Here is a 24402-nt window from a genome sequence, read left to right as displayed (position 1 = left end):
GAAATCTGCTGAAGATCCGTTACGTGTGAAGGCACCCTAAAGCAGAAGTCTTATGAAACTAACAAATGACAGGCAGGGGGGTGCGTGAAGATAATAAAGAAAGTATACTTACCAGTCCCTGTGCCCCGTAGCACTGCTTTGGGGTCTCACACCTGCCAGAAGTCATTTTCGCCCAGGTTCAGTCTCAGCCCTGGCTCCTCCAGCTGCAATGTCACGGAGTGGCTGATGGATTGCCCTCTTAGCCAGTCAGTGACTGCAGCGGTGTCCCGTCCTAAGTCACTCAATGGCTGAGTGGGTGATCCATCGTCCGAGTATGTGACGTTGCAGCTAGAGGAGCTGCAGGAGGCCGGTGTCTATCCAGAAAGCGCTACAAGGGCCTGGGGACAGGTAAGTATACTTACCCTCCTGCCTGCCTGAGATTTGTTAGTTTCATGACGCTTCTACTTTCAAGAAAATAAAGTGGCACACTATGCTGTTTGCATAGAGTAACTGAGTTACTAGCAGTGAGCAGCATCGCTGGTCACATACACAGCTCTGTGCAAAGTCGCTATAATAATGTGAAAGTTTAGACGCTGGTTATATCTGGTATATATTAGGTGGGCCCCTAGAATTAAATTCCCTGGTGGGCCCAAGGTACCCCAGTCCGACATTGCTGTATACTTTCATAGAAAGCGCATGGGACCACACCGGTTACATCTGGATGGTTAATGTATATGGGGAAAGTGAATGAAGTCACTAGCTGTTTGGGTCACCAAACTCAGTGGTGTCGCTGCCAGGTCATTGCGGTATATATACGGTGTATATGTCAGCAACCATTCTTTTGATAGGCTGCCAGTGGAAGCCTCCCACATACTGGGAAATGCCCCGTCACCTTACTGCAGCGCACTGTACGACTGGCAGGTATATGAGTATACATATATATATATATATATACACACACACATATATATATATATATATATATATATATATATATATATAAATAATCTATATCCATTCTTCATGCTGTAATCCCTAGCTCAGCCCTGCAGGAGCCGCCCTGGTATACGGGGAGGGAGCTGACAGGATGGCTCAGCTGTTGCTGTCTATATATAACTTATACGTCAGGCATGTCAGGAGGCAGCACCGCACACCACCTGCAGGGAGCGCTATCCTCACTGCTGGCCGCAGTACGGGGCTTCTCCCCTATGCCAGGCGGCCTCCTGGGCAGCCCCAGCACGGGCATATAACCGAGCAGGGCTGCTGCCAGGCGTTCCCGTGCCATGCCTACTGTGTACAGGAACTAGAGCAGTGCCCGCCCCCGGCCCGCCCTCCACTAGCACTACCGGTGAACATGGCCGCTGCTGTGCCTTCAGCTGCTGCCCAGGATGAGCTCAGTAAGTTAGCTGGTGTGTTCATGTGGTGAGGGGCGCAGCGGGCGGAGGGGGCACCGGCGGCTCGGGGTGCTGGTGACAGATCCCGGTACAGTCATGTATATACATAGGTGGTGTGGGGACAGGGTGAGCCCAGGGCATCCCTCTGTGTATAGGCGAGGAGGAGGGGGCATGGCCCTGCTGGCACTGCTGGGCTGGACTGGCCCTGGGCATGTGCCGGGCAGCGGGGCTGCTGGGGGCAGACAATGGGGAGAAGGCCCGTGCCCTGCCATGGCTCCCAGGCCTCCCTGCAGGACTGCACAGTCATAGGGAAGAAGTGAAAGTGAAATGTGGAGCCCTGGCCATCACATGTCCCATCCCTGAGCTGCCACACATGCCAGGTGCTGGGGGGGGGGGGGGGTGCTGCTACTGCTGGAGAGGTGCCCACACACTGCAGGCCCATCACTGATCAGGGGGCATCTGTAACCAGAGAACTACCCATCTACATCAGTGCCACTGAGGAGGGGTGAGCCTGCACCTGCTGATGTGCTAAAGGGGGGGGGGGTTGCTGCTGCTCGAGAGGTGCCCACACACTGCAGGCCCATCACTGATCTGGGGGCATCAGTAACCAGAGAACTACCCATCTACATCAGTGCCACCGAGGAGGGGTGAGCCTGCACCTGCTGATGTGATAAGAGGGGGGGGGGGTGCTGCTGCTGGAGAGGTGCCCACACATTGCAGGCCCATCGCTGATCTGGGGGCATCAGTAACCAGAGAACTACCCATCTACATCAGTGCCACCGAGGAGGGGTGAGCCTGCACCTGCTGATGTGCTAAAGGGGGGGGGGGTTGCTGCTGCTCGAGAGGTGCCCACACACTGCAGGCCCATCACTGATCTGGGGGCATCAGTAACCAGAGAACTACCCATCTACATCAGTGCCACCGAGGAGGGGTGAGCCTGCACCTGCTGATGTGCTAAAGAGGGGGGGGGGTTGCTGCTGCTGGAGAGGTGCCCACACATTGCAGGCCCATCACTGATCTGGGGGCATCAGTAACCAGAGAACTACCCATCTACATCAGTGCCACCGAGGAGGGGTGAGCCTGCACCTGCTGATGTGCTAAGGGGGGGGGGGGTGCTGCTGCTCGAGAGGTGCCCACACACTGCAGGCCCATCACTAATCAGGGCGAATCTGTAACCAGAGAACTACCCATCTACATCAGTGCCACTGAGGAGGGGGCGTGTGACTCTAGTGTTATGTCTGACAGGTGTCCTAGATGTCGTCTGTGGAAGAATATTGGACTATAAAATCTGGTAGTAATGTAATAATACCCTATGATTTCCATTGTTTTGCCTAGAAGAACATAAGTGCTATGCTTCCAGCAAAACCTTACAGGACTGCTGATTGTGGACACTAGTGACTGTGCACACAACCATATTAGTGCCACTGGGTTTTCTGTGTACGAACAGTCATAGTCCTCGCCAGTCGGTGTCCTTGCCAATGTTCCTGTCCTGTTTACAGCACCTTTTTATTTTTTCCTTCTTGAGACTAGAATAAGGGAGCCAGGGATGCCTATCCTGTCTACTTCTATTTTTATTTATTTATTAATGGATATATCCAGACTGAACAGAAAGGAACCTTCATCATTTTTGTGTTTTGTTGTACCCCCCCCCCCCCAGTACATTTTACCAAGATGCTGAAACATCATGTAAACCTGACCGCTAATTCCCCCAGATTGGCGGGGGCATACTTGTTAGATCATCATAGAATTAGGCTGCTTTCACATCTTCCGTAATGTGCCTGTGATTGCGGACCCGCAGTTATGGACAGTACTGTGGCCCTCTTCCCATGTTCTCTATTGAATAGGTCCTTGTTTTGCGGATACCCTTTGGAGGCACTTCTGTAGGCTGCCTGCAGCTACAGACTGCCTACAAAACATATAAATGTAGCCTTAAAGTGACTGTACCACCAGGCCCAGGCTGAAGCACTGGAGGCGGGCCGACCCACCCTTAGTGGGAGGAAACCCTAGCCCCTCTATGATAGGGTTACATTGATTCTAATGGAGTCACCTAATGGAGGGGCTGGGGTTTCTTGCCACTGGGGGTGGGTCGGCCCGCCTCCAGTGCTTCAGCCTGGGCCTGGTGGTACAGTCACTTTAAACTGCTGAATGGACACTAAAATGTGCCAGCATTACATCCACCTGAAGATAACTTAAGGCCACATTCACACATCCGTAGTCCTATCCATAACTGCAGACCCATGGCTACTGACAGGACTGTGGATGTGCACCTGCAGCCATCTGCAACCTGTCTGAAAGGGCACAGACCCTTTCATTCAAAATATGGGATGCCTTATCCCTTAACACATCCATGACACATACAGATGTGTGTATGGGCCCATAGGAATGAGTGGGTCCACTGTGGACAGATGAATGAATGCAGGCCTGATGACCTTAATTGAAAGCATCATAGATCAATTCAAGCATTCAGTTTTCCTCCACGTTCACAGTCTATGGACTGCGTCTGTATATTACTACAGTGGTAGTCCGGCCTAAATTACAAAGCTAAAGTTCTGCTGGTGCTTCTGGGGACAAATTAGTGGTATATACATACCTGTCCCACAGCTGCCAGTTCTTGAGCCTCCCGCTGTCCTCCATTGTCTCTTTTTCAGACACCTTCCGCTGACGTGCTGTTCCCCCAGGAAATGGCCATTCAGCATAGACAGTATAGTCTGGACAGCACTTTATCCAGTGTATTCTCATAAGTCCTATCTCAGAAATGCATTTGGAAAGTGACTTCTGGTCCTTACAACATTAGCTGTTGGACATAGACCATCAAGTGGGTGAGCAATGGGATCAGAACAGCATCATAGCAAGGAAAGTAAGCTGCCTGGTGAGAGGAACATCAGCAAAGCTGTTTAACCAACACATTTTACTACACAGCAATAGAAACAACACCAAAATAATTGCCTGATCAGGAGAATGAGAAGGGCACTTTTTTGCTGGGACCGGGGAGGAGGTTGCCGAGAGAAAAGACGTCCACTCGCCTCCCCGATTCCAGCGGCGGGTCCCGCATCGCGGCGCTCCGGTGGCCTGTTCCCGGCCGCATCCGGGTGTCTGACGCGGGCCCGAGACGTGACGTCTCAGGTCCGCTCAGCCACTCAGTGAAGGAGGCGGAATCCTTTGAGTGAGTGGATGTCGTTTCCCTCAGCCACCTCCTCCCCGGTCCCAGCAAAAAAGTGTCTTCCCCCCCCCCCCCCGCTGGAGTACCCCTTTAAAACATATCTGTCAACCCCTTCCCCCAACCCACACAAAGCTTCTGCAACTGTTGTGTAGGTTTTAATAGACACCATGAAAATAAACCTTACAACAGTGTTTTAATAGCTTAATTTAGATTTAAAAATAACTCCCTTTTATTATGGTGTTGACAGTGTGAAAGAGATGGGGTCCAGGTTTCCTGTGCCTTAGGCCTGCTACGCCTCACTACTCTTTTCTGTCCCTCTCAATTGTAGTAAAGTCCATGGCCTGGGTTACATCACACGGCCCTGTCCGTATCCTGCATTCACAGCCTAGTGAAGGCTCGGAAGCTGATAGTAATGGATTTGCTTTAATACTTATTTTTTTTATTATTGTTTTTTTTTAACATTCCCACTGCCAGTTCTGCGACCAAAGGGCACAACATATACAAAAGTACTGGGCCCTCATATGATGCTTGCTGTTCAGTATGTTTATTTGCAATTCATCAATTACATTTTGGTCAAAATGACCTTCATCAAACAATCAGATTGCTGTAGAAGAATAGAAAGCAATGACCTATAAGACTTGTAGTGTTACTGTCTATAGTGGGTACTGTTTTGTAAGTGAAACCCCATGACGTTTGATCAGACATGTTCAATGGCAATCTCTTTTTCTTTTTACTGAAGTGGAGTTTGTTTTCTTTACAGATCAGCTTGAACGTGTGTTTTTACGCCTTGGCCATGCAGAGACAGATGAGCAACTACAGAGCATCATTTCTAAGTTCTTGCCTCCTGTTCTTCTCAAGCTGTCTAGTGCGCAAGAAGGAGTACGCAAGAAGGTACGTTTTTGCAGAAGACAAGTTGTACTTGGCTTCTTACTAGATTCTAACATTAGTGCTAAGCATTAAGCTGATGCTACATTTTGGTTATGCAGCCACAATTAAAGTGCTACCGTCATTAAAAAAAAGTTTTGGTCTTGCCAGTCGAGTTCTGGGTGTTCAGACTCTCATCGATCACTAGATAGATGGGAGGAATAGGCAGCCAAGTGCTTCTCACCTGGCTACTGTGCTCCTCCCGTCTCATTGCACTAGTCAGGTTCTTAGTCTATAGAGACTGTCTCCTTCAAGGAGCACTTTTGTCTCTGATTTATGTATCAGTCATGGGGGTCTGAATACCCAGTTAATGTTTACAGGTGAATGGATTGCTTGTGCTGGTATGTCCATATGTCCAAGGGACCTGTTGGAAGACTTGGTTGTTAGCTGCGGGTATGAAGGAAGCTACAAGCAAGCTGCATGCCGTCATTAATAACCTATTTGAAATGCGTTACCCTTGGCATAATTAAATCAAACTTTCTGTTTCTTCATTTTTGTAGGTTATGGAGTTACTTGTTCACTTGAACAAAAGGATAAAGAGTCGGTCCAAAATACAGTTGCCTGTTGAGACTCTTTTAGTCCAGTACCAAGACCCAGCGGCTGTCTCTTTTGTTACGGTGTGTACTTTACTATATTTGTTTTTGTTGTATGGACAACTCAGACAACTTATGTGTATAAAAGTTTTGTTGATTTTTGGTGACTGGTACATTGGTAACCTTTTGGGGACCACTGTTTCATCCACTACATTGTAGCTCTAAAACAGTATGACAACACTTGGCCCCCTGGCTGTTCACTTTCTTGCCAGTGCTGACATGGCAGCTGCAACTTTGGAAGGAATGTGCACTGTTTTGGCCAGGGCGTGGAAGTATAGAGCCACAAAGAAAGGATTGTGAAGTTTTAGAGACCCAGATGATTCCTTTAAGGATGATGCCTTCATGCACAATTCAAAAATAGCAATTTGGAAACCTTTTATTCATTGTCATGAAGAGGAATTAGTGGTATTAATCATTGATTTTAAGAAAGGTAAATTATATTATATGTTTAAAGGCCAATAAATCATTTGTTTCCACATATTTGCTTTTAGAACTTTACAATCATCTACATAAAAATGGGATACCCCCGTCTGCCACTGGAGAAGCAGTGTGAACTAGCACCTAGTCTCCTAACTGCTATGGAGGGCAAACCGCAGCCTCAGCAAGACAGGTGAGCTACATTCAGGCTGCTGGTGGGACTTGTCTTGGATTGTGCAACATATCACAGAACGACTGCAATAGGGTATGGATATAGAGGCTGCCAGTCACTCACCTCCCCGGTTCCAGCGCCGGGTCCAGGATCGCCCTGCCTCGTCCTCCTGTCCTGCTGCCGCTTCCTGGTCTGAGCTGCGGCTTGAGACGTAACGTCTCAAGGCAGTTCAGCCATTCAGCAGTCGTAGCGGAGTCCCGCTTCGGCCGCTGAATGGCTGAGCTGCCTTGAGACAACATGTCTCAAGCCGCAGATCAAACCAGGAAGTGGCAGTGGGACGATAGAAAGGGGCATCGCGTTCCGTGACCCGGCGCTGGAAGCGGGGAGGTAAGTGACCGTCGGCTTCTATATCCACCCCCTCTCCGGCCATACACGAAAAATAACCCTGGCCCAGAGAACCTCTTTAAAGTACATTACAGGTAATGTGTTTAGCTGCCATACACTGTACACCATTATTTAGAATTTAGGGTGTTATGTTTTGGGTGATTATGCAGTTCTTTTTGTTTGTTTTTAATTTTAATTGATGTCATCCTCGTTCCAGCTTAATGCATCTCCTGATACCAGCCCTTTATCATGTGAAGTATTCAAGTGAATCCTCCAAATCCACAACAATATTTAACCTAGCTGAAAAACCAAAGACTGTTCAGCTGCTTTTGGACTTCATGTTGGATGTTCTCCTGATGCCTTATGGGTAAATATATTTCCATTACCCTACTTAGTTTTGTTAGTTTTGAAAGTGACAACGTACTTGTATCAAATCACTTTATTTTAATTCATCAGACGGACAAGATGCCTATGCTGCCTACCCCCTAAAAAACACACATACACTAGGGATGGTCCGAACCCTCCGAAGTTCGGGTTCGTATAAACCCGAATGCTCGGCATCAGATTACCGCTGTCCGCCCGCTCCGTGCCGCGGGCGGATACAGCGGGAGGATTGCCTGGAAAACTGCGATACAGCCTATGGTTATGGCTGTATCCAAGTTTTCCAGGCGGTCCTCCCGCTGGATCCGCCCACTGCACGGAGAGGGCAGACAGCAGGAATCATTACCGAGAGTTCGGGTTTGTACGAACCCGAACCAAACTCTGTTCGGACCATCCCTAACATACACCTAAGAAAACAGATGGAGAGATCACAGCTCTCAGCAAAGATGGTAGTACATTCATTATACTATTGTATGTACTGCCATCATTTTGTTTTCTTGGCCTGACAATTTTGGAAGTTCAGAACCAATTTCTACTTTTCCATAAAATTCTGATCTCAAGATACAATATTACAACTTGCAATGATCTTCCTGAAACCAATTAATATTTTAACTTGAAGGGCTGCTATGTAACCCTACAAAATTGATTTTTCTAGGTTTGTGTTGAATGAACCCCAGAATCGTCAGAGTGCCCCGGCTGGCCAAGGCTCCTCAGCAGGGGGGGCAGGTGGAGTAGGAATCCCTCAGCCTCCACCTGGTTTAAGCTTTTATGCAGCAAAGCGAGTTGTGGGAGACAATCCATGGACAGCCGAACAACTAGAGCAGGTAATAGAAGCATATTTTAACAGTTAAGGTATCATGTGATTAGGTTTTTGTAAATCCTTTTTTTTTGTAAAGTCTCCATGAAGTAATTCTGGAACCTCTTTTTATACATTTATGGGATGTAACTCTGTTACTAGCTAGTCCCTATACTAATTGGGTAGTGTTGGACAGTGTTTGGAGTAGGGATGTCACGATACCAGAATTTGAGTTCGATACCAATACCAACTTTTTTATTTCGATACTCAATACCATTTCGATACTTGGCATATAACCCCACTACAATAATTCAATATAATGCCCCCACATCGGTACTATTACAAAGGTACAGTATATTTTCACTTTAATTTACAACTTACACTGTACAACTGTTACAAAAGTAATTTTTTTTTTTTTTTTTTTTTTAAATTCATGTTCTTAAAATTGCTGTATTCTGATTTTTATAACTTTTTAAATCTTTAAGCCTCTAGGGCTGTCTGAGGGCCCTATTCCACGGGCCGAACAACGATTTAAACGAGCGCTGATCTGCTAGATCGGCGCTCGTTTACTGGGCCTATTCCATGGCCTTGATGATCGTGAAACAAGGGCTGCAGGGACATCGTTACCGATGTCCTTGCAGCCCTTGTTTCATACATTACCTGTCCGGGCCGCAGGTCTTCTTCTCCCGATCCGGCGCGGCAGCATCGGCTTCGGAGCGGGGTTGTCTGAACTGACAGACCGCTCAGCCAATCACTGGCCACGGCGTTTCCGGAGCACACAGAGAACACGGCCAGCGCTCAGCTAGCCTCCGGCCGTGTTCTCTGCACTATACTCTATGTTAAGCTGCGCTATTGCACATCTTAACATAAAGTATCGATACCAGGAAATCCTGGTACCAAACAGTTTTTTTGCCCCGGATATCGATAGTAGAATCGATATTTTGGTGCATCGTGCATCACTAGTTGGGAGACGTCCCCAACTGTGATACAACCCAGATGGCTATTTAGTCCTACAATAACAGAGGAACGGCACAGCACTGAGAAGATGTTACCGAATGGTTATTTCATGGGGGAGACAATTATTTACTGAAGGAGACCTTAAATCCGGGGTCTCAAACTCGCGGCCCTCCAGCTGTTGCAAAACTACAATTCCCATCATGCCTGGGCAGCCAAAGCAAAGCTTTGGCTGTCCCAGGCATGATGGGAATAGTAGTTTTGCAACAGCTGGAGGGCCGCGAGTTTGAGACCCATGCCTTAAATAGATGAGCTCCCTTCTATTACAGATAAATGAAGTGTTTTGCTTGGATCTTCCAATTGAATGTGTAAACTACTGTTCTTGTTCCTGCAGTGCAAACTTGGGATAGTGAAGTTTCTAGAAGCAGAACAGGTGCCTGAACTGGAAGCTGTTATTCATCTAGTGATTGCCTCCAGTGACACTAGGCATAGTGTGGCTACTGCTGCCGATCTGGAACTGAAGAGTAAACAGAGGTGAGGTGCAACAAGCACATTATTATCAGTGCCTGGAAACTTCCCCTACAGGTCACCTTTTTAAGCTTACAATTTTTATAGTGATCTTTTATGGTGCAAAATATATAGAAAGTATCATTTTATATTTTATCGTGAGGGCAATTCTCTAATATACTAATGCAGGCTCACCAAAGGCAAACCTTTTACTTCTAGATTACGTATTCAGATTTTTGATATTTAACCTAATATTTTTCTTCATTTTAAGTTTAATTGACTGGAATGACCCAACCATTATCAGCAAGATGTACAAAGTGTATTTGGGCGACATACCCTTAAAAACAAAGGAGGTAAGGAGTCATTCACAGAAAGTCAAGCATTGAGTTTTTTTCTTACACTCTTAAGCATATTGAGTAATAAATGTGTTAGTTACTAAAAAGGTTTTCATTGTTACTTCAAAGGGAAATTTGCTGAAGCCAGAGCTGAAAAGAGATCCTGTCAGCACCCGTGTTAAACTAAAAATTGTCCCTCACCTTCTGAGGTCAAGATTGGCTGCTGAGTCCTTTCCTGCTAATATACAGGTATTTTGCTGTATTACCCCTAGTTAAAGTCTTACAACTGCTGGTCAGTATATATTTTTTGTTTATTCTGTTAACGTGTGCACCAACTATATGTATTTCTGCATGGATATTTATTGTATTCTGCTCTGTAGTCTGTCTCTGTCTATAGGTTGATTTGATGCCTCACCGATTGTCCTGCAACAGATCTGTGATGACCTAAATGTTTTGCCTATTTAGGGTCAATAGACAGTGTTTCAATAGACTTATCAAGAGTTTTCATTGACTAGGCTGTGGATGTACAGACCCCACTGTTTGTAAGATAGAGGCGGGAGAAGCATGCGGCTAAGAGCTTCACTCCCCATTTCATTGGAGGAGATGTATTCTATAGTAAGTTGGGGAGAGAAGTTCTCAGCTGCATACTTCTCCCAGCTGTATCTGATGATCATTGGTATGAACATCCGGACCCCAACTGATTAAAACTTTTGACTTGTCTGTGTGACATGGCAACAGTTTTTGAAGGTGACAGTAACTCTTTAATTTTGCACATTTAAAGAGTTATTCCTCCTCCTTTCCTAGAGTGTGAAGGGTTAAACCCCTTAAAGAGGACTAGTAGCTAATCTAAAAATCTTATGATTATTATTGTTATTATTATTATGTAGCCTAGGATGCCCTGTTTCTACATATTTTTACAGTTTCTTGATAGACCCTTCAGTTCCTGTGGATTTATAATTTGTCTGACAATTCAAGAACTCGTCATATGTGTGTGAACCTAATTTTAAACTAATATATTGAAAACAGGATGTTTTTGCCATTGTAAAAAAAAAACCATATATATTTATCAAAGGATATAAAATAGACTGGTAAAAACTGCTCACAGCATCCAATCACAGCTCAGCTTTCTGCTCTTGTAAAATAAAAACTGAGCTTTAATTGGTTTCTTTGAGTTTACACTAGTCTGTATTTTACACCCTGGACCATGGTTTACTCATCACTAGCTCAAAGAGTATCAATCAAGTTTTACAATTGGGCTTGGATCACTTAATATATTATACTATTCCCTTTTTTTTCACGCTGCGTCTTATTTCTTTTACATTACTGCAGGTTGTCTATGATGGGCTTTTTGGAGGAAACACAAATGCCAAGTTAAGGCTGCTGTCTCTGCAATTTGTGCACCATATCTGTGGAGTGTAAGTTATTTTAGGGAGATGTGTGGGACTACAGAAAACATTGTTGCCCCACTCCTTCCCATTGGTCCAGTCTTCTTGCAGGTCCAGCTCAGTGCTCATGTTATGGTCCGTTTACACAGACAGATTTATCTGACAGATCTTTGAAGCCAAAGCCAGGAACAGACTATAAACAGGGAACAGGTCATAAAGGAAAGACTGAGATTTCTCCGCTGTTCAAATCCATTCCTGGCTTTGGCTTTAAAAATCTGTCAGATAAATCTGTCTGTGTAGACACACTATTACTTTCTGCATTGCACAGCTTCTGCTGAGTGGACAGGAATTTGCTTCTTTGTATATCTAAAAGACTCCCATTAAATGTGTCATAGAGATACATAAGAAAAGTGACTTCCAGTCCATACAACAATAGCTGTGTAGCATTCAGATAATCACAAACTTAGTTACATGGGCAACGTAATGAGACCACAACCAACAGGGGATAGGGGTTCACAAGCTTAAAGGAGTTTTTAAGGCAGGTTTTTTTTTTTTAGTTATATACCTGGGGAGGGGGTGATTACAATTATTAATAATCTGCACTGTTCTATCTGGCTCCCACACTACTGCCAGTACCTCCCCGCTCCGACCCTGCCGTGCAGCCGCTTCTTGGGTCATGACGTCACAGGCCCCCTCAGCCAACCAGCAGGTGCCGTGTGGCATTTTTCTTCACCTATTCCTCAGGCACATAACTTAAAATTCCTCTGCCCGGACAACCCCTCTTAGCACGGCGAGGGAAAAAAGAATTAACTTGGAGTGGTTTTGTAAAGCAGTTGTGGGGAACCTGCAGCATTCCAGCTTTGAAAGACAATTCAAATTCCAGATCAATTGTAGTTTTGCAACAGCTGGAGGGCTGCAGGTTCCCCACTACTGGTGAAAAAGATCTGATAATGTCTTTGTGTCAAATACCAGGTAGGTGGTATGTGAACACAAGGTATTGCTGATCAGTGTATGTAGTCTGCTTTACTGTTATACAATAGGTAGTGCCTTAGTAAATTAATATTTTTTTCTTCTTCATAACAGTTGTCCTGATGCTAAAATAAAACCTCTAGGCCCAATGCTACTGAATGGGCTTACAAAGCTGATTAATGAATATAAAGAGGTAAGGCTTAGTTTTTTTTCAGTCTTTAATGTGACAATATATTGTGATTTGCGAGTATAAAAAAAAAAAATGTTGATGGCATTAAAGGGGTTGTCTGGTGATAAAAAATTATTCACAGAATAACACACATTACAAAGTTATACAACTTTGTAATGTATGTTATGTCTGTGAATGGCCCCCTTCCCTGTGTTTCCCCCCACCCACGCTAGACCCGGAAGTGTGGTGCATTATACTCACCGCATCTCGTGTCGTCCACGGTCTCCGATCCTCAGCAGTGACGTCTTCTTCGGGAGGCCAGCGGATCTTCCCGAGTGCCGGCCGCCCTCTGCAGCGTCATCCGAAGCTCAGCCGCGATTGGCTGAGCATAACTGTGCTCAGCCAATCGCGGCTGAGCAGCTGATGACGTGGCCGCGTCATCAGCCGCTCAGCTGCGATTGGCTGAGCACAGTTATGCTCAGCCAATCGCGGCTGAGCTTCGGATGACACTGCAGAGGGCGGCCGGCACTCGGGAAGATCCGCTGGCCTCCCGAAGAAGACGTCACTGCTGAGGATCGGAGACCGTGGTCGGCACGTGACAGGTAATGTATAGCGCACCACACTTCCGGGTACACGGGTGGGGGTGGGGGGACACGGGGAAGGGGGCCATTCACAGACATAACATACATTACAAAGTTGTATAACTTTGTAATGTGTGTTATTCTGTGAATAATTTTTTATCGCCGGACAACCCCTTTAATCTTTATTATCCAACCACGATTTACATCCTTCTGCTGTTAAAATCCACACAAAACCTTGAGTACATGAGTAAATAATTTGCTTTACTTGTATAGATGATTGTGATATTTTCTGCGTATGTATAAAGCTAAGTCCCGTTCCTATTAGCAAAACAGTGCATTGTGTGAGCTCAGATTGTAGATTACATATGTAGCAATCCAAAATAGATTTTTTTTTTTGTTTACTGTAATATCTTAATAGATCGAACAATTCCACACACTACGATATATAATATGTTTGTTAAGTTTTTTTTAAACTTTTTATTTATATAATGGGCAAGGAGGTACTTCCAGTTATTTATTTAATATTTCTTTACTGTTTAGGATCCGAAGTTGCTTTCTATGGCATATTCAGCTGTCGGTAAACTCTCCGGGTATGTTGACTAGGACAAACTATTTGGCTAATTTTCAGTTTGCAGACTTTCATAATACTAATAAATTCATTTTATTTCTGACTAGTCGGATGCCCCAACTTTTTACAAAGGACCTGGCCTTAGTTCAGCAATTTTTTGAAGCCATGAGGAAGGTAAGAATTCTAGCGTAGCCTGAAATAGTAGAATTATTTTCATTTATCATGGGGATGGTAGAAATGTATAGTTGCTTTTAATGTACTCAACCTTAATCTGAAGTAGAATCACCAGCGATCTGACTGTGGTTATTTTTGGCTTTTTTTGCTAGCTTTGAGGTAACACACATATTAACCTTATATTGAATAGAATCATGTACACTAGTTATTCTAGGCCAGAAAAGTTGATGGATTTTAATAATATTCCTCCATAAAGATTTGTCTTAAATAAACAAATAAGCCAATATCCTTTTTGATTTCCTTGACTAAGGTCCATTCACTGAGAAATTCTCTTTATGATGGGAAGTTATTAAAATGACTCCAAAATAAAGATTTGACATAACATTTGTTCTCTAGATTCTGGATGGTAGCATTCACTTTTCTACAAATATGGTAGCTATTTGCATGACTTTTCTTTATGTGGAAGAGACTTTGGTTGGTTGATTCTTTGAGATAATCAGTATGCATGACTATGAATGTCTTAGAGGGTTCTTAGAAGTGAATGGCCTCTCCTTAGGAAAGGCTATTAATATTAGATTGGTGAGGGTCTGACTCCTTGTACCTCCACTATATAAGGGCTGTGCTCTGAATCCCCCCCCCTTTTTTTTTTTTTTTTTTGTAAACCATGCACAGCTCCTTACTTTTACTAGCCCATATGCCTGGTATTAGTTTACTATAGCTTTGTCCCATTTAAGTGAAAGGACTGAGCTGCAATGCCAGGCACAGCCACTGACAAAAATACAGAAGCAGTTCTTACAACAGCCTCCACATCCTTCTCAATCAGCTGATCTCCCAGGGGCCAAGATTTAGAACCCCCACAAATCTGATTTTAAAGGGAATTTATCAGCTGTATATCATGCTCAGATCTTAAGTATAAAGGAGGTGGAGCTGAGCAGCTATATGCATGCTTTCTTCCACCTCCACCTCTCCCTGCCTTAACTGACTGACAAACATTGATCATTACTGGAATACGAGCTTAGTACATCACTCACATAAGACAGGAAGAGAGGGGGCGGAGTTAGGCATGCTGCGGCTTGGCACCTCCTCTGTGACACTTGAGTTATGTGCATAATCTGAAGCTGACTGATTATTAAACCATAATTTTTATACAGCCGGAAATTACTATTTTGCCAACAAAAAATTAGACAATGTATGGGCAGTTTATTGTTGCGTGACCTCTACCTTTGGAAATAATTTCCTGGGGTCTAGTTTGCATATGTGTGGTAACTGGTAAAGATGCACTTTTAACCTGGTTGTTTTCCTGTTATCCCTTGTTACTAACTTTACAAATGTAAGTTGAGAATTTGTATTCTTGGAAATCAAAGGGGTTTTTGATTTTATATCCATGAGGCTGGATTCACATCTGCAATATTATGGGGTTAAACACAGTAGTGGATACAAACAAAAGGAGATGACATCTGTTTTGCCTTCTATTAGGATCCATTCCGATTGCTTTGTATAAAAAAAAAAAAAAAAAAAATGCAGATGTAATTCCAGCCTAAAAGCCTGTGTTTCCACGCAGTAATTTTTCTTAGTATTTTGGTCAGTATTTTGCAACCAAAACCAGGAGTGGATTGAAAATACAGGGAGGCTATTTTTAAACACTGTTAAAATTGATGGCCACTATTTAATGACAAATAATTACCGTTATTTTAAAACAACGGACGTTATTTTGACTCCTGACAGCAGTGTGGCAGTTAAATGGCGGCCATCCACTCAATTTTAACAGTGTGTGACACATAGCCTTTCTGTGTTTTCAATCCACTCCTGGTTTTGGTTGCAAAATACTGAGCAAAAATACTGTGTGGGAACACACAATGTATGACAGCGGCCGTTCTGTGACACGGCAGTGTCACAGAACGGCCCCTGTCTGTGAAGTTCAACCCAGCTGGGGATGAACTTCATTTCTTTTGAATTGGAATGCAGGCACATGCGGGTGTTTCCACGTTCCAATTAGCCATTGCATTCTCAATGAAAATGTGGAAACACAGCCTAAAACATAACCATTTGTATAATGAACAGTTATGTGATTTACTTTGTAATATACATTGTTTCACTAAGCTCTTCCATAAGCAAGATAGAAATAGATACATTAGATAGATAGATATCTAAAATCCCGCTTATGGTGGATATACATACATGTGGTCACGTGGGGTTCGTCTTCCCTGGACAGGGTGCTCAGTGGTGAATGTACAGCTGGATTTGGAGCAGGATCAGTATTTGTCTTATGCGTGAGCTAAAATATGGAACAAATACATTAATTTAATTTATATACCTAATGGGGGACCACAATATTGGACGAGAACTTATGACATTGGAGGGAAAGGAAAAGAAGAAGAAGAAGAAAGGGGGGGGAAGTTGGGTATTATAGGAAGTCTTAGCTAAAAATAAGTTGTTAACAACAACAGTAGGTTTGGGTGGGAATGGTAGCTGTATTGTAACCCATAAACAGTCATTATCTCTTTATGGCTTTCTTTGTTCACATTTGCATCATGGCTTCGGTGTACCTCAGTGGGAAATTTGGTACACAGAGTTGGTAAACCGTAAAAAAAATTTAAAAAACCCCAAAAACTTAAAATCCCGAACCCCTATCTTTATCGGTCAAAGTTTTTATCGGTCAGGGTTGGAGTAGGACAACTGGGGTTATGACCCCACTGCAGCACCCTCTTTTCCCCACTCCATATCTGTGACATCTGGACAGCCCGATAGTTTGTCATGGTCATGTGACACAGAGCTAGGAGTAAGCATGTACGTCTCCCAACTTTTTTTCCTGATCGATTGTGGTGTGAAAACTTTAATGGTTTAATGATGCCTAATAACATGCATGGCTGAGAACTAAATGTCAGGTTACATTCTAATCACATAGAATATTTTTGTGCTGTGCAAAGGTGGCATGTAATTTATCTGTTTACATACTGTGATCTCATCATTGTCCTATTACCTAGTTACATTAGCGGAGAGAGGATGCACGCGAGCCCTCCCATAGACTGCCCGTAAGACACGGAGGCTTGCGGGATTCTGCGGCAGAGTTTTGCTCCGAGTGAACTGGCCCTTATAAAGTAGTGAAATATCACTAGGTTATGCCATCACCTTATGGTCAATTGTGGCTGAGCCCTCAGTAATCCTGAGAATGAAAGGGCTCCAGCACTGAATACTCTCTGCAGGAAAAATCTGTAAAGGACACTTAAAGCGTAACTGTCATTTTTTTTTTTTTTTTTTATATAGCAGAAAACAGTAGTATAGGCACTTTTAAGAAACTCTATAATAAGTTTTATTAGGCAAAAAAAGCCTCTTTCTGTACTTAAAAAGCAATCTCCCAGCCTCCCCCCCCCCCCCCCTCACTTCTTATCTGTGCATTATCGGGCAAAGACGCCTTAATTACAGAGAAGCCAGTGAAGACCGGTTCTGCTGTGTCCATTATATCCCTATGGAGGGGGGAGGGGTCTAAGGGAGATGAGGGAGCAGGAAGAGGAGACATGAAGGTCAGCTGTTTGAAGACTGTTTGGGCACCTAAAACGCTGGATTCAGGTGTCAGAAAGGTCAGTGCTTATCTAGGAACTTGCTGAGCGAAGATTGCAGAGTGTTGTGCTGTGCAGGACTGCTCTGTGCTCACTCACTCCTCTCAGCCCCTCCCCTCTCCATAGCCACATAATGGAGACCGAAATCATACTTCTTTTGAAGTAAGGGGGAGCTAGAAAAAAAAGCTTTTTCAGTACAGAAGGAAATTCTTTTGGTAAATAAAACCTATTACAGATATTTATTGTTTTCAGAAAAATGACCCTGAAATAACAGTTACGCTTTAGCCATTGTTATGGCTCATTTATTACTTTACGAAAAGGGAATAACCCTTTAAAGAAGCACCCACCCCAAATCGTTTTATTGCATCCCCCGCTGCAAGATGACATGTATGATCTCTGCGATGATCGGTGTTCCCTGGCGCGGCTTCATTCCGGTGCTACAATGCAAGCTGGCACTCATGTGGCCTCTTTGCCAGCTGGCCCGCAGCTAACAATGCCAAAAGTGAGACTCTTCAATGCATATCTGAGAGTGCTCTCATAGAGAAGAATTAAAGACCCTAATTTCCGGTCTTCACAAATGCTGGTGGAAGAAGAGGGGTCAGAAGAGCGGTGATGTCAGTGCCATTGGGATTTAAACAGTGACGTAGCTCCGGAATAAAGCATCACTGTGTGAAACTGATTATTGCAGGTAAGTATGCCATCTTGCAGCAGGGAGGTACAGAAGTATGCTTGGGGAGTAAGTATTCTTGTTGAGGTGCTGATTGTGGATGCATTTCAAGTTGCCCTTTACAATACAATCTCCTTAGCAAACTAGAATCTAATCCTCTAAAGCACTGGTTTATTGGACGTTCTCCCTGAGGTCTGCACACCATGGATCTTGCCCTTATATATGGCTTCCCACACTTGTTCCCATATATATATTCTGGAAAATACTGATAAGCCTTTAAAATTTTTTTGCTAGAAATAAGTAATAATGTGTGTTGATCCATTCTTTATGAAAACATACATACAAACATACATACATACAACATGTTTGTCTTAAATATGACATTGTCTGCTTGTGGCTTTTATATTAACCCTTATGGCCAAAATACCTTTAAAGTTAAGCACCACTGACTTTTCTTAACTGCTGTGAAAATCAGAAAGGTGTAATAATCTCAAGATGACACGAAAAGTTACTCACCTGTTAAATCACCTACCAATAAACACCATATCTCTGGTGGTCCATACTGGTCTTTGTTTATTTTCCTGTAGGGATGACGTGTCATGAAACTGCTGAAACTAATAGAATTGTAGCTTATATTAACTCCCGCTTTGCTTCACACCTGCAGGAAGATATGGATGTCAGGCTTTCTATACAAGAAGCCTTGTCAATGATGGTTGGGGCTTACACAAACCTGGAAGGTGCTCAGCTGACCCTCATGGAAGCTCTTGTTGGATCCTACTTAGTAAAGGTAAATGTTAAATGTAAATGGATACGTGAGTATAAAACATTTTATTTTTTACCCTATTACAAACAGCTGTACATCTGGATATGTGGAACTACGCCAAATGTCAGTAATGTTTATGTTGGTACACACTGGCATTCCCCCACTTTCAGACTGCAAAGGATATGTGCACTGTATACTAATGCATACTAAGAATACCTGCCCAAAGTGCTTTGACATATGGGCCCTTAGTGGACTGGATGTAAGGGAATTCCTGTGAGTACTGAGAACTCACAAATTCAGAATCAGCATGGTGACATATTCTCTTTAAAAGTGATATAAATCCCAAAAATCTTCCACGATCCAAAGGAAAGTACAGCCACAGTATAAAATCTTCCATCACTAAAAGAGCTAAAACTTGCTACACCTGCATAGTCATGACTCTCACACAAAACTCCTTCCCCCCCCCCCCCCCCACATCCATTTTTTACAAAAAACTGATACATTTGTGTACATTGTTTTTGTTTTGTTTTTTGTAATGGAAGTCATTGGAAAAACGGATTAAAACCGATGCACACAAATGCATCAGTTTTTACAAAAAAATGTAGTGTGAATCCAGCCTAAACAGCACTTGGAATATTCAGCATTAGGGTATATTTGCTTTCTGAAGGAAATTAAGCACTTGTCATTTTTCCGCTGTGATGTGAAGCTTGAAAGGCATCAGTCAGCAAACCTGAGATAATCTCTTTTAAAGCAAGTCTGTACCCACTGTTCTTTCCCCCCCCCCCCAACTACTTATACCTGTTTGTAGCTCATGTGAAGTCCATTCTTCTGGTATGTTTTGGAACGCTGGTAGAGGTTTCGTTCAGCTAAAAAATAAACTTAAGTTTAAGAGATGCCGTGTCTTGCGCCTGCGCCGTGCTTGTAACCCCCTGGCGCCGTTGCAGTGATGTTGCGGGTCAGCGCTGCCTCGTTGCGGGTCACGCTGCGTGTCGTCCACGCCGACTTAGCGACGTGCTTCTGCCTGGCCCGCCTCCCATGTCTGTGTGAGCCGCCTCTCATTATCCCAGTCCCGCCTCCCTTGTGCATCTGCGGCCAACATGCCTCGCTTACGCTCTTGGAGTCTGTCCTCTCCTCGGCTTCGCAGCACATGCGCCGTTGAGCACCGTAGCGCACGTATCCCGCGCAGGCGCAGTGATGCGAACGGTCTTCTCCGGCCAGTGTAAAGCGTCACTGTGCCTGCGCGGGATACGTGCGCTACGGTGCTCAACGGAGAATGTGATGTAAAGCCGAGGAGAGGACAGACGCAAAGAGCGTAAGCGGGGGGTGGGGTGGGCGTGTTGGCCGCAGATGGACAAGGGGGGCGGGACTGGGACAACGGTAGGCGGTGCACACTGACATGGAAGGCGGGCCAGACATAAGCGCGTCGCTAAGACAAGACGTGGACGACGTGCAGCGTGACCCACAATGTCACGGCAACGGCGCTAGGGGGTTACAAGCACGGCGCATGAGCTACAAACAGGTATAAGTAGTTGGCGGGGGGTAGGAACAGTGGGTACAGAGTCGCTTTAAGGTAATGCATTTTTTCAAAATAAATTTTTAATTTTATTTTGAGGAATTTCCTTTTTCACGTGTGCTATCCATAACTGGTGTGGTGTTTCTCCCTTGCACTGTCCTTTACAATTGGACTGCAGGCATACAAGTGTGTGTGTGGGGGAGGGTATTTTTGTTTAATTTAGATATTAGGGTATGTCTAGTTAATATTTCACCACTGTAAACATTACAGAGTTATGGACAGATGTATTTCAGGATTGTTTGATGCTCATTATGTGTCATATTTTGTATTTAGCCTGAAGTCCAGGTTCGCCAAGTAGCAGTGAAGTTTGCAAGCAACGTTTTTGCTCCAGATCACATACCTTCCAGATATTTGTTGCTGCTTTCGGCTGGAGATCCGTAAGAGTTCTATTATGCTATATTTTGTATGCCAAAGGAATGCATTATATTTGAGCTAATGGATTACTAAACTTAAATGGGCATTGGCACGGAAAAAAACTTTTCATATGTCATAGAGACGTATCAAAAGTTTTTTTTTTATTATTCAGAGTCCTAAGTGTTTAGATCCCTCTCGATCTGGAGAATAAACCAGGACAAGTCTGAATTCTTTTCTTGCTCCCTGCCACATCACTGAGACAGCAGTATAATGTAATGTAAGTCATTTCTCTTGTATAGGCACAGAGTGAGAAGAGTGCGGCAGCTAACGTCTCTCTTCACTCATTCTTCTGATTGATCGGGGTCTGACCTCTTAAGATCCCAACTGATAATAACTTTTGTTGTGCTCTGTGACATATCAAAAGTTTTTACCGTAAGAGAGACCACTCTTGTGTGAGAACACTGCCCAGTTGCCATACCATGAGTGTTACTGCACAAGCAGGGGATCACGGCATTGGATACAGTTGAATGTTTATTAGTAGGCGTAGCTCCAGAGGCTGGCCAATATATACCCCCTCCCCCAGTGCACCAAACCAGCTAATTTACTTATTAGAATTTTTTACCTGTATCTCCAATTTGATGCCACATATGAGGATAAGATGGGTAATGTTACAATCAGCATCAAAAGCGCTATAACCCCATACCAACAGGTTCATATGTGTGAACCTGCTGTTAGTATCCCTTTTATACAATTTAGTAACCACTGCTATATTTTGCCACAATTTCACTACTTTTTAAGGCTCATAAATGCAGTATATACCAGATTTTTTGCTTTGTAAAACACACCTGACTATAAGAATCACCCCTGGTTTAGACAACTGAAAACAGGAAAAAATATTTCATGCTAGTTAAACTTCCCTGGTGGTCTAAGGTAGAGAAGGGGTCAATGTTTATTGAAATGACAGTACATTACACCCACAAATACACAGCTTAACAGCTTACACAGTACACACACAGCTCTGCTACATAAGTATAACCCTTTCAGGACTGGTCCAGATAGCATCTTGAAGACCAGAGCCCGTTTCTTAAATCTGGCCAGTCTCACTATGTGGTTATAACCAGGGCTGTGGAGTCGGTAAGCCGCAACTCCGACTCCTGACTTTTATCAGGACCGAGTCCTTCATAAATGGCCGGTCATATACCAGGGGAGTTATTTATCACACTGGCTCAGCAGCTTCTCCCTAATGTCCTACATGATCCTGGGGCGACTTCTGAGTGAATAAAGGAATACTGTATATAAAGCAGATTCTCCTGTGTGTGCAGTGGATGCAGCCAGTCTCCAGCCTCCATGTCCTGAACTACTCACAACTAGACTAGATGGAGCAGGTGGTCTTTTCCTGCTGACAGTCTTCTATGTTTCTAACAAAATATTCACTATACTTAAAGAAACACTGCTAACAATGCCAAATAGTGACCGACAACTTTTCCATGACCACCCTTATGTAATAGGGCAAGTTTCCTATCAGAATGTTGCTCTTAATATATATATATTTATGAGCAAAACTTGTAAAATTCATATTAAAATTCAATTCTACATTTTTTAAAGATTTTTTTAAAGCTGGAGTCGGAGTCAGTACATTTTTTTCAGACTCCAGCCAAAACTAGCTCCGACTCTGACTCCAGCCAAAACTAACTCCATAGACTTCAGACTCCTCAGCCCTGGTTATAATTCCATGATATAATAAATTATCCTAGCAATTATAAGTTTGTTTTCTTTTTACATATTGTCCTTTAGATTAGTGGTAAAATTTGGCCGATATCTGTACAATTTGGGTGTGAAAAATGCTCACATTTCTTGAAAAAAATAACAAAAAATTATTGATTTTCATATTTTTTTTTTTCCTGCAGTCACTGTGCAGGTTTAGTTAGGTGATACTTTTATTGCCAGCGTCATTGCGCACTTGGCAAGAATAAAATAACGTACACAAATTTACTTTTTTTTTTTTAAATGTATTTATTTATTATTAAATTGGGGGGCTATGGGCATTTTATGTGATTTGCAATTTATTTATTTGTGTGTGTTTTATTTAGTTTTTTTTTACTTTATTTTACTGTCCCACCATGGGAACATCCCTATTTTGAGTGCCCGATTACAGGCACATTACATTGCAATGCAGATCTGCATTGCATTGTAATGTGCCTGTAAAACAGGCAAAGCTGAAGAGTCTGGTCAGCCACCGTAACTATGACACAGGAGGCTTCAGGGATGCCTCCTGGTGTCATAGCAACCATCGGGGCCGTGTGATCTCTTCTGCACAACCCCGATGGGAATAGAGGGAAGATTCTCCCTCTATTCCTCACTATAGGTGCTGCGATCGGCCTGATCACCGCACCTATAGTGTTAACTGCCGCAATCCAAGCTCTGCACCGGGTGCCCGGTTAGTGATAGCCGGGACCCGCAGAGGGATGGCATGGTTGCAGCTCCTGTACCCGTTTCATCCTAGGACGTAACTCTACGTCCTTGAGCAGCAATGCACCCCACCCCTCTTTGACGCAGCTCCATTGATTCTAACAAAGCCACGTCATAGAGGGCTGGGGCATTCCTCCCACTGGGGGCGGGCCGGCCCACCTCCAGTGCTTCAGCCCATTCAAAAAATGCCAGTTCAAAAAATGGACCGCGGCACCGGTTTCCCTGCGCCGGCGCCGATCTATCCGTGGGTCATGTTAAAGCGAATGTACCAGATGGTACATTCACTTTAAGGCACTTGCAAAATATCCAACTTACCTTGACATAGGAAACAGATTTAGTCCAAGTGGACATCCCTACAAGCTTTGTGGTTTGTCATTTCAGCAAAAACCTATTGAGCAGATACAGTTTGCTTGTGGGTTGTGAATGCGCAGAATCCACTCTGGACCGAGTCCTTTTTTTTACGAGTTAAGTTCAAACTGCACTGACTTTTTAGAAGGGGCACATCCCAACAGAGACAAGGTCCTCTGCTGCTTCCCAAAGCATTGAGGGGCCACTCAAACAAGGGGCAGTTGAGTTGCAGCTAGCAGACAGTTATTTCTATCCTGCACTTGTATCCACTCAGTTCTCTTGATCAGTTATATGAAGTATACACCTTAACTGGTTTTACCGATTATTAGATTGCTACCACTACTAAGTAAATATTGCTGTGTAGGTGAAAGAATCAATGTTTCACACTGTGTATGTTTTTAGGAGAGAAGAGGTTTATGGGGAAGCACAAAGAGCTCTGAGAACATTTGCTACCAACAGTGACAAAGGCAGCACTCCAGTGACGCTTCCATCTTTCCCAGTAATGGTCAGCCATATCATGGACAAGGTGAAATATCAGCTTGCATTTTGAACAGATAATATGGAATCTGCTACAAGTGTTTCATAATAATCCAATTTATGTAAATAACATTTATATGGCATTAGGTTGTATAAAAATGAGCTGCACTAAATAGCCATCATTCTTCTTCCCACTTGCTTCTGTTGTCTGAAAGTTCCACTTCTTGTGCAAATTTCTGGCACAGAAAGGGAAAACTTCTGCAGAGAGACCACTTGCCTGTAAATGCAGAGCGAATGTGACCGCTATGCAGGCAAGCATCTTTGTATTGCACTGTAACCAAAACTGTATGAG

General features: G+C 43.8%; 1 protein-coding gene across 1 annotated transcript in view; it reads left to right on the top strand.

Moving 5' to 3' along the window:
• Positions 1–1160: 1160 nt before the first annotated feature.
• The window catches only part of ECPAS (Ecm29 proteasome adaptor and scaffold), a 67031-nt gene continuing 43789 nt past the window's right edge, over positions 1161–24402 (top strand). Inside the window, exons 1-16 of the mRNA XM_069962136.1 lie at positions 1161–1376; positions 5294–5424; positions 5958–6074; positions 6542–6660; positions 7241–7390; positions 8060–8228; positions 9549–9688; positions 9933–10014; positions 10126–10245; positions 11326–11411; positions 12465–12543; positions 13641–13690; positions 13776–13842; positions 18731–18853; positions 20676–20779; positions 23976–24099. Of these exons, the coding sequence (XP_069818237.1) occupies positions 1334–1376; positions 5294–5424; positions 5958–6074; positions 6542–6660; positions 7241–7390; positions 8060–8228; positions 9549–9688; positions 9933–10014; positions 10126–10245; positions 11326–11411; positions 12465–12543; positions 13641–13690; positions 13776–13842; positions 18731–18853; positions 20676–20779; positions 23976–24099 (1704 nt within the window). The 5' untranslated portion in view covers positions 1161–1333. The remainder of the gene's footprint in view (positions 1377–5293; positions 5425–5957; positions 6075–6541; positions 6661–7240; positions 7391–8059; positions 8229–9548; positions 9689–9932; positions 10015–10125; positions 10246–11325; positions 11412–12464; positions 12544–13640; positions 13691–13775; positions 13843–18730; positions 18854–20675; positions 20780–23975; positions 24100–24402) is intronic.

The sequence above is a fragment of the Dendropsophus ebraccatus genome, chromosome 3, assembly GCF_027789765.1.
Source record: "Dendropsophus ebraccatus isolate aDenEbr1 chromosome 3, aDenEbr1.pat, whole genome shotgun sequence".
Classification (NCBI taxonomy): domain Eukaryota; kingdom Metazoa; phylum Chordata; class Amphibia; order Anura; family Hylidae; genus Dendropsophus; species Dendropsophus ebraccatus.
Note: the sequence above shows the minus strand (reverse complement) of the source record. Positions and strands in the feature narration are given on the sequence as shown.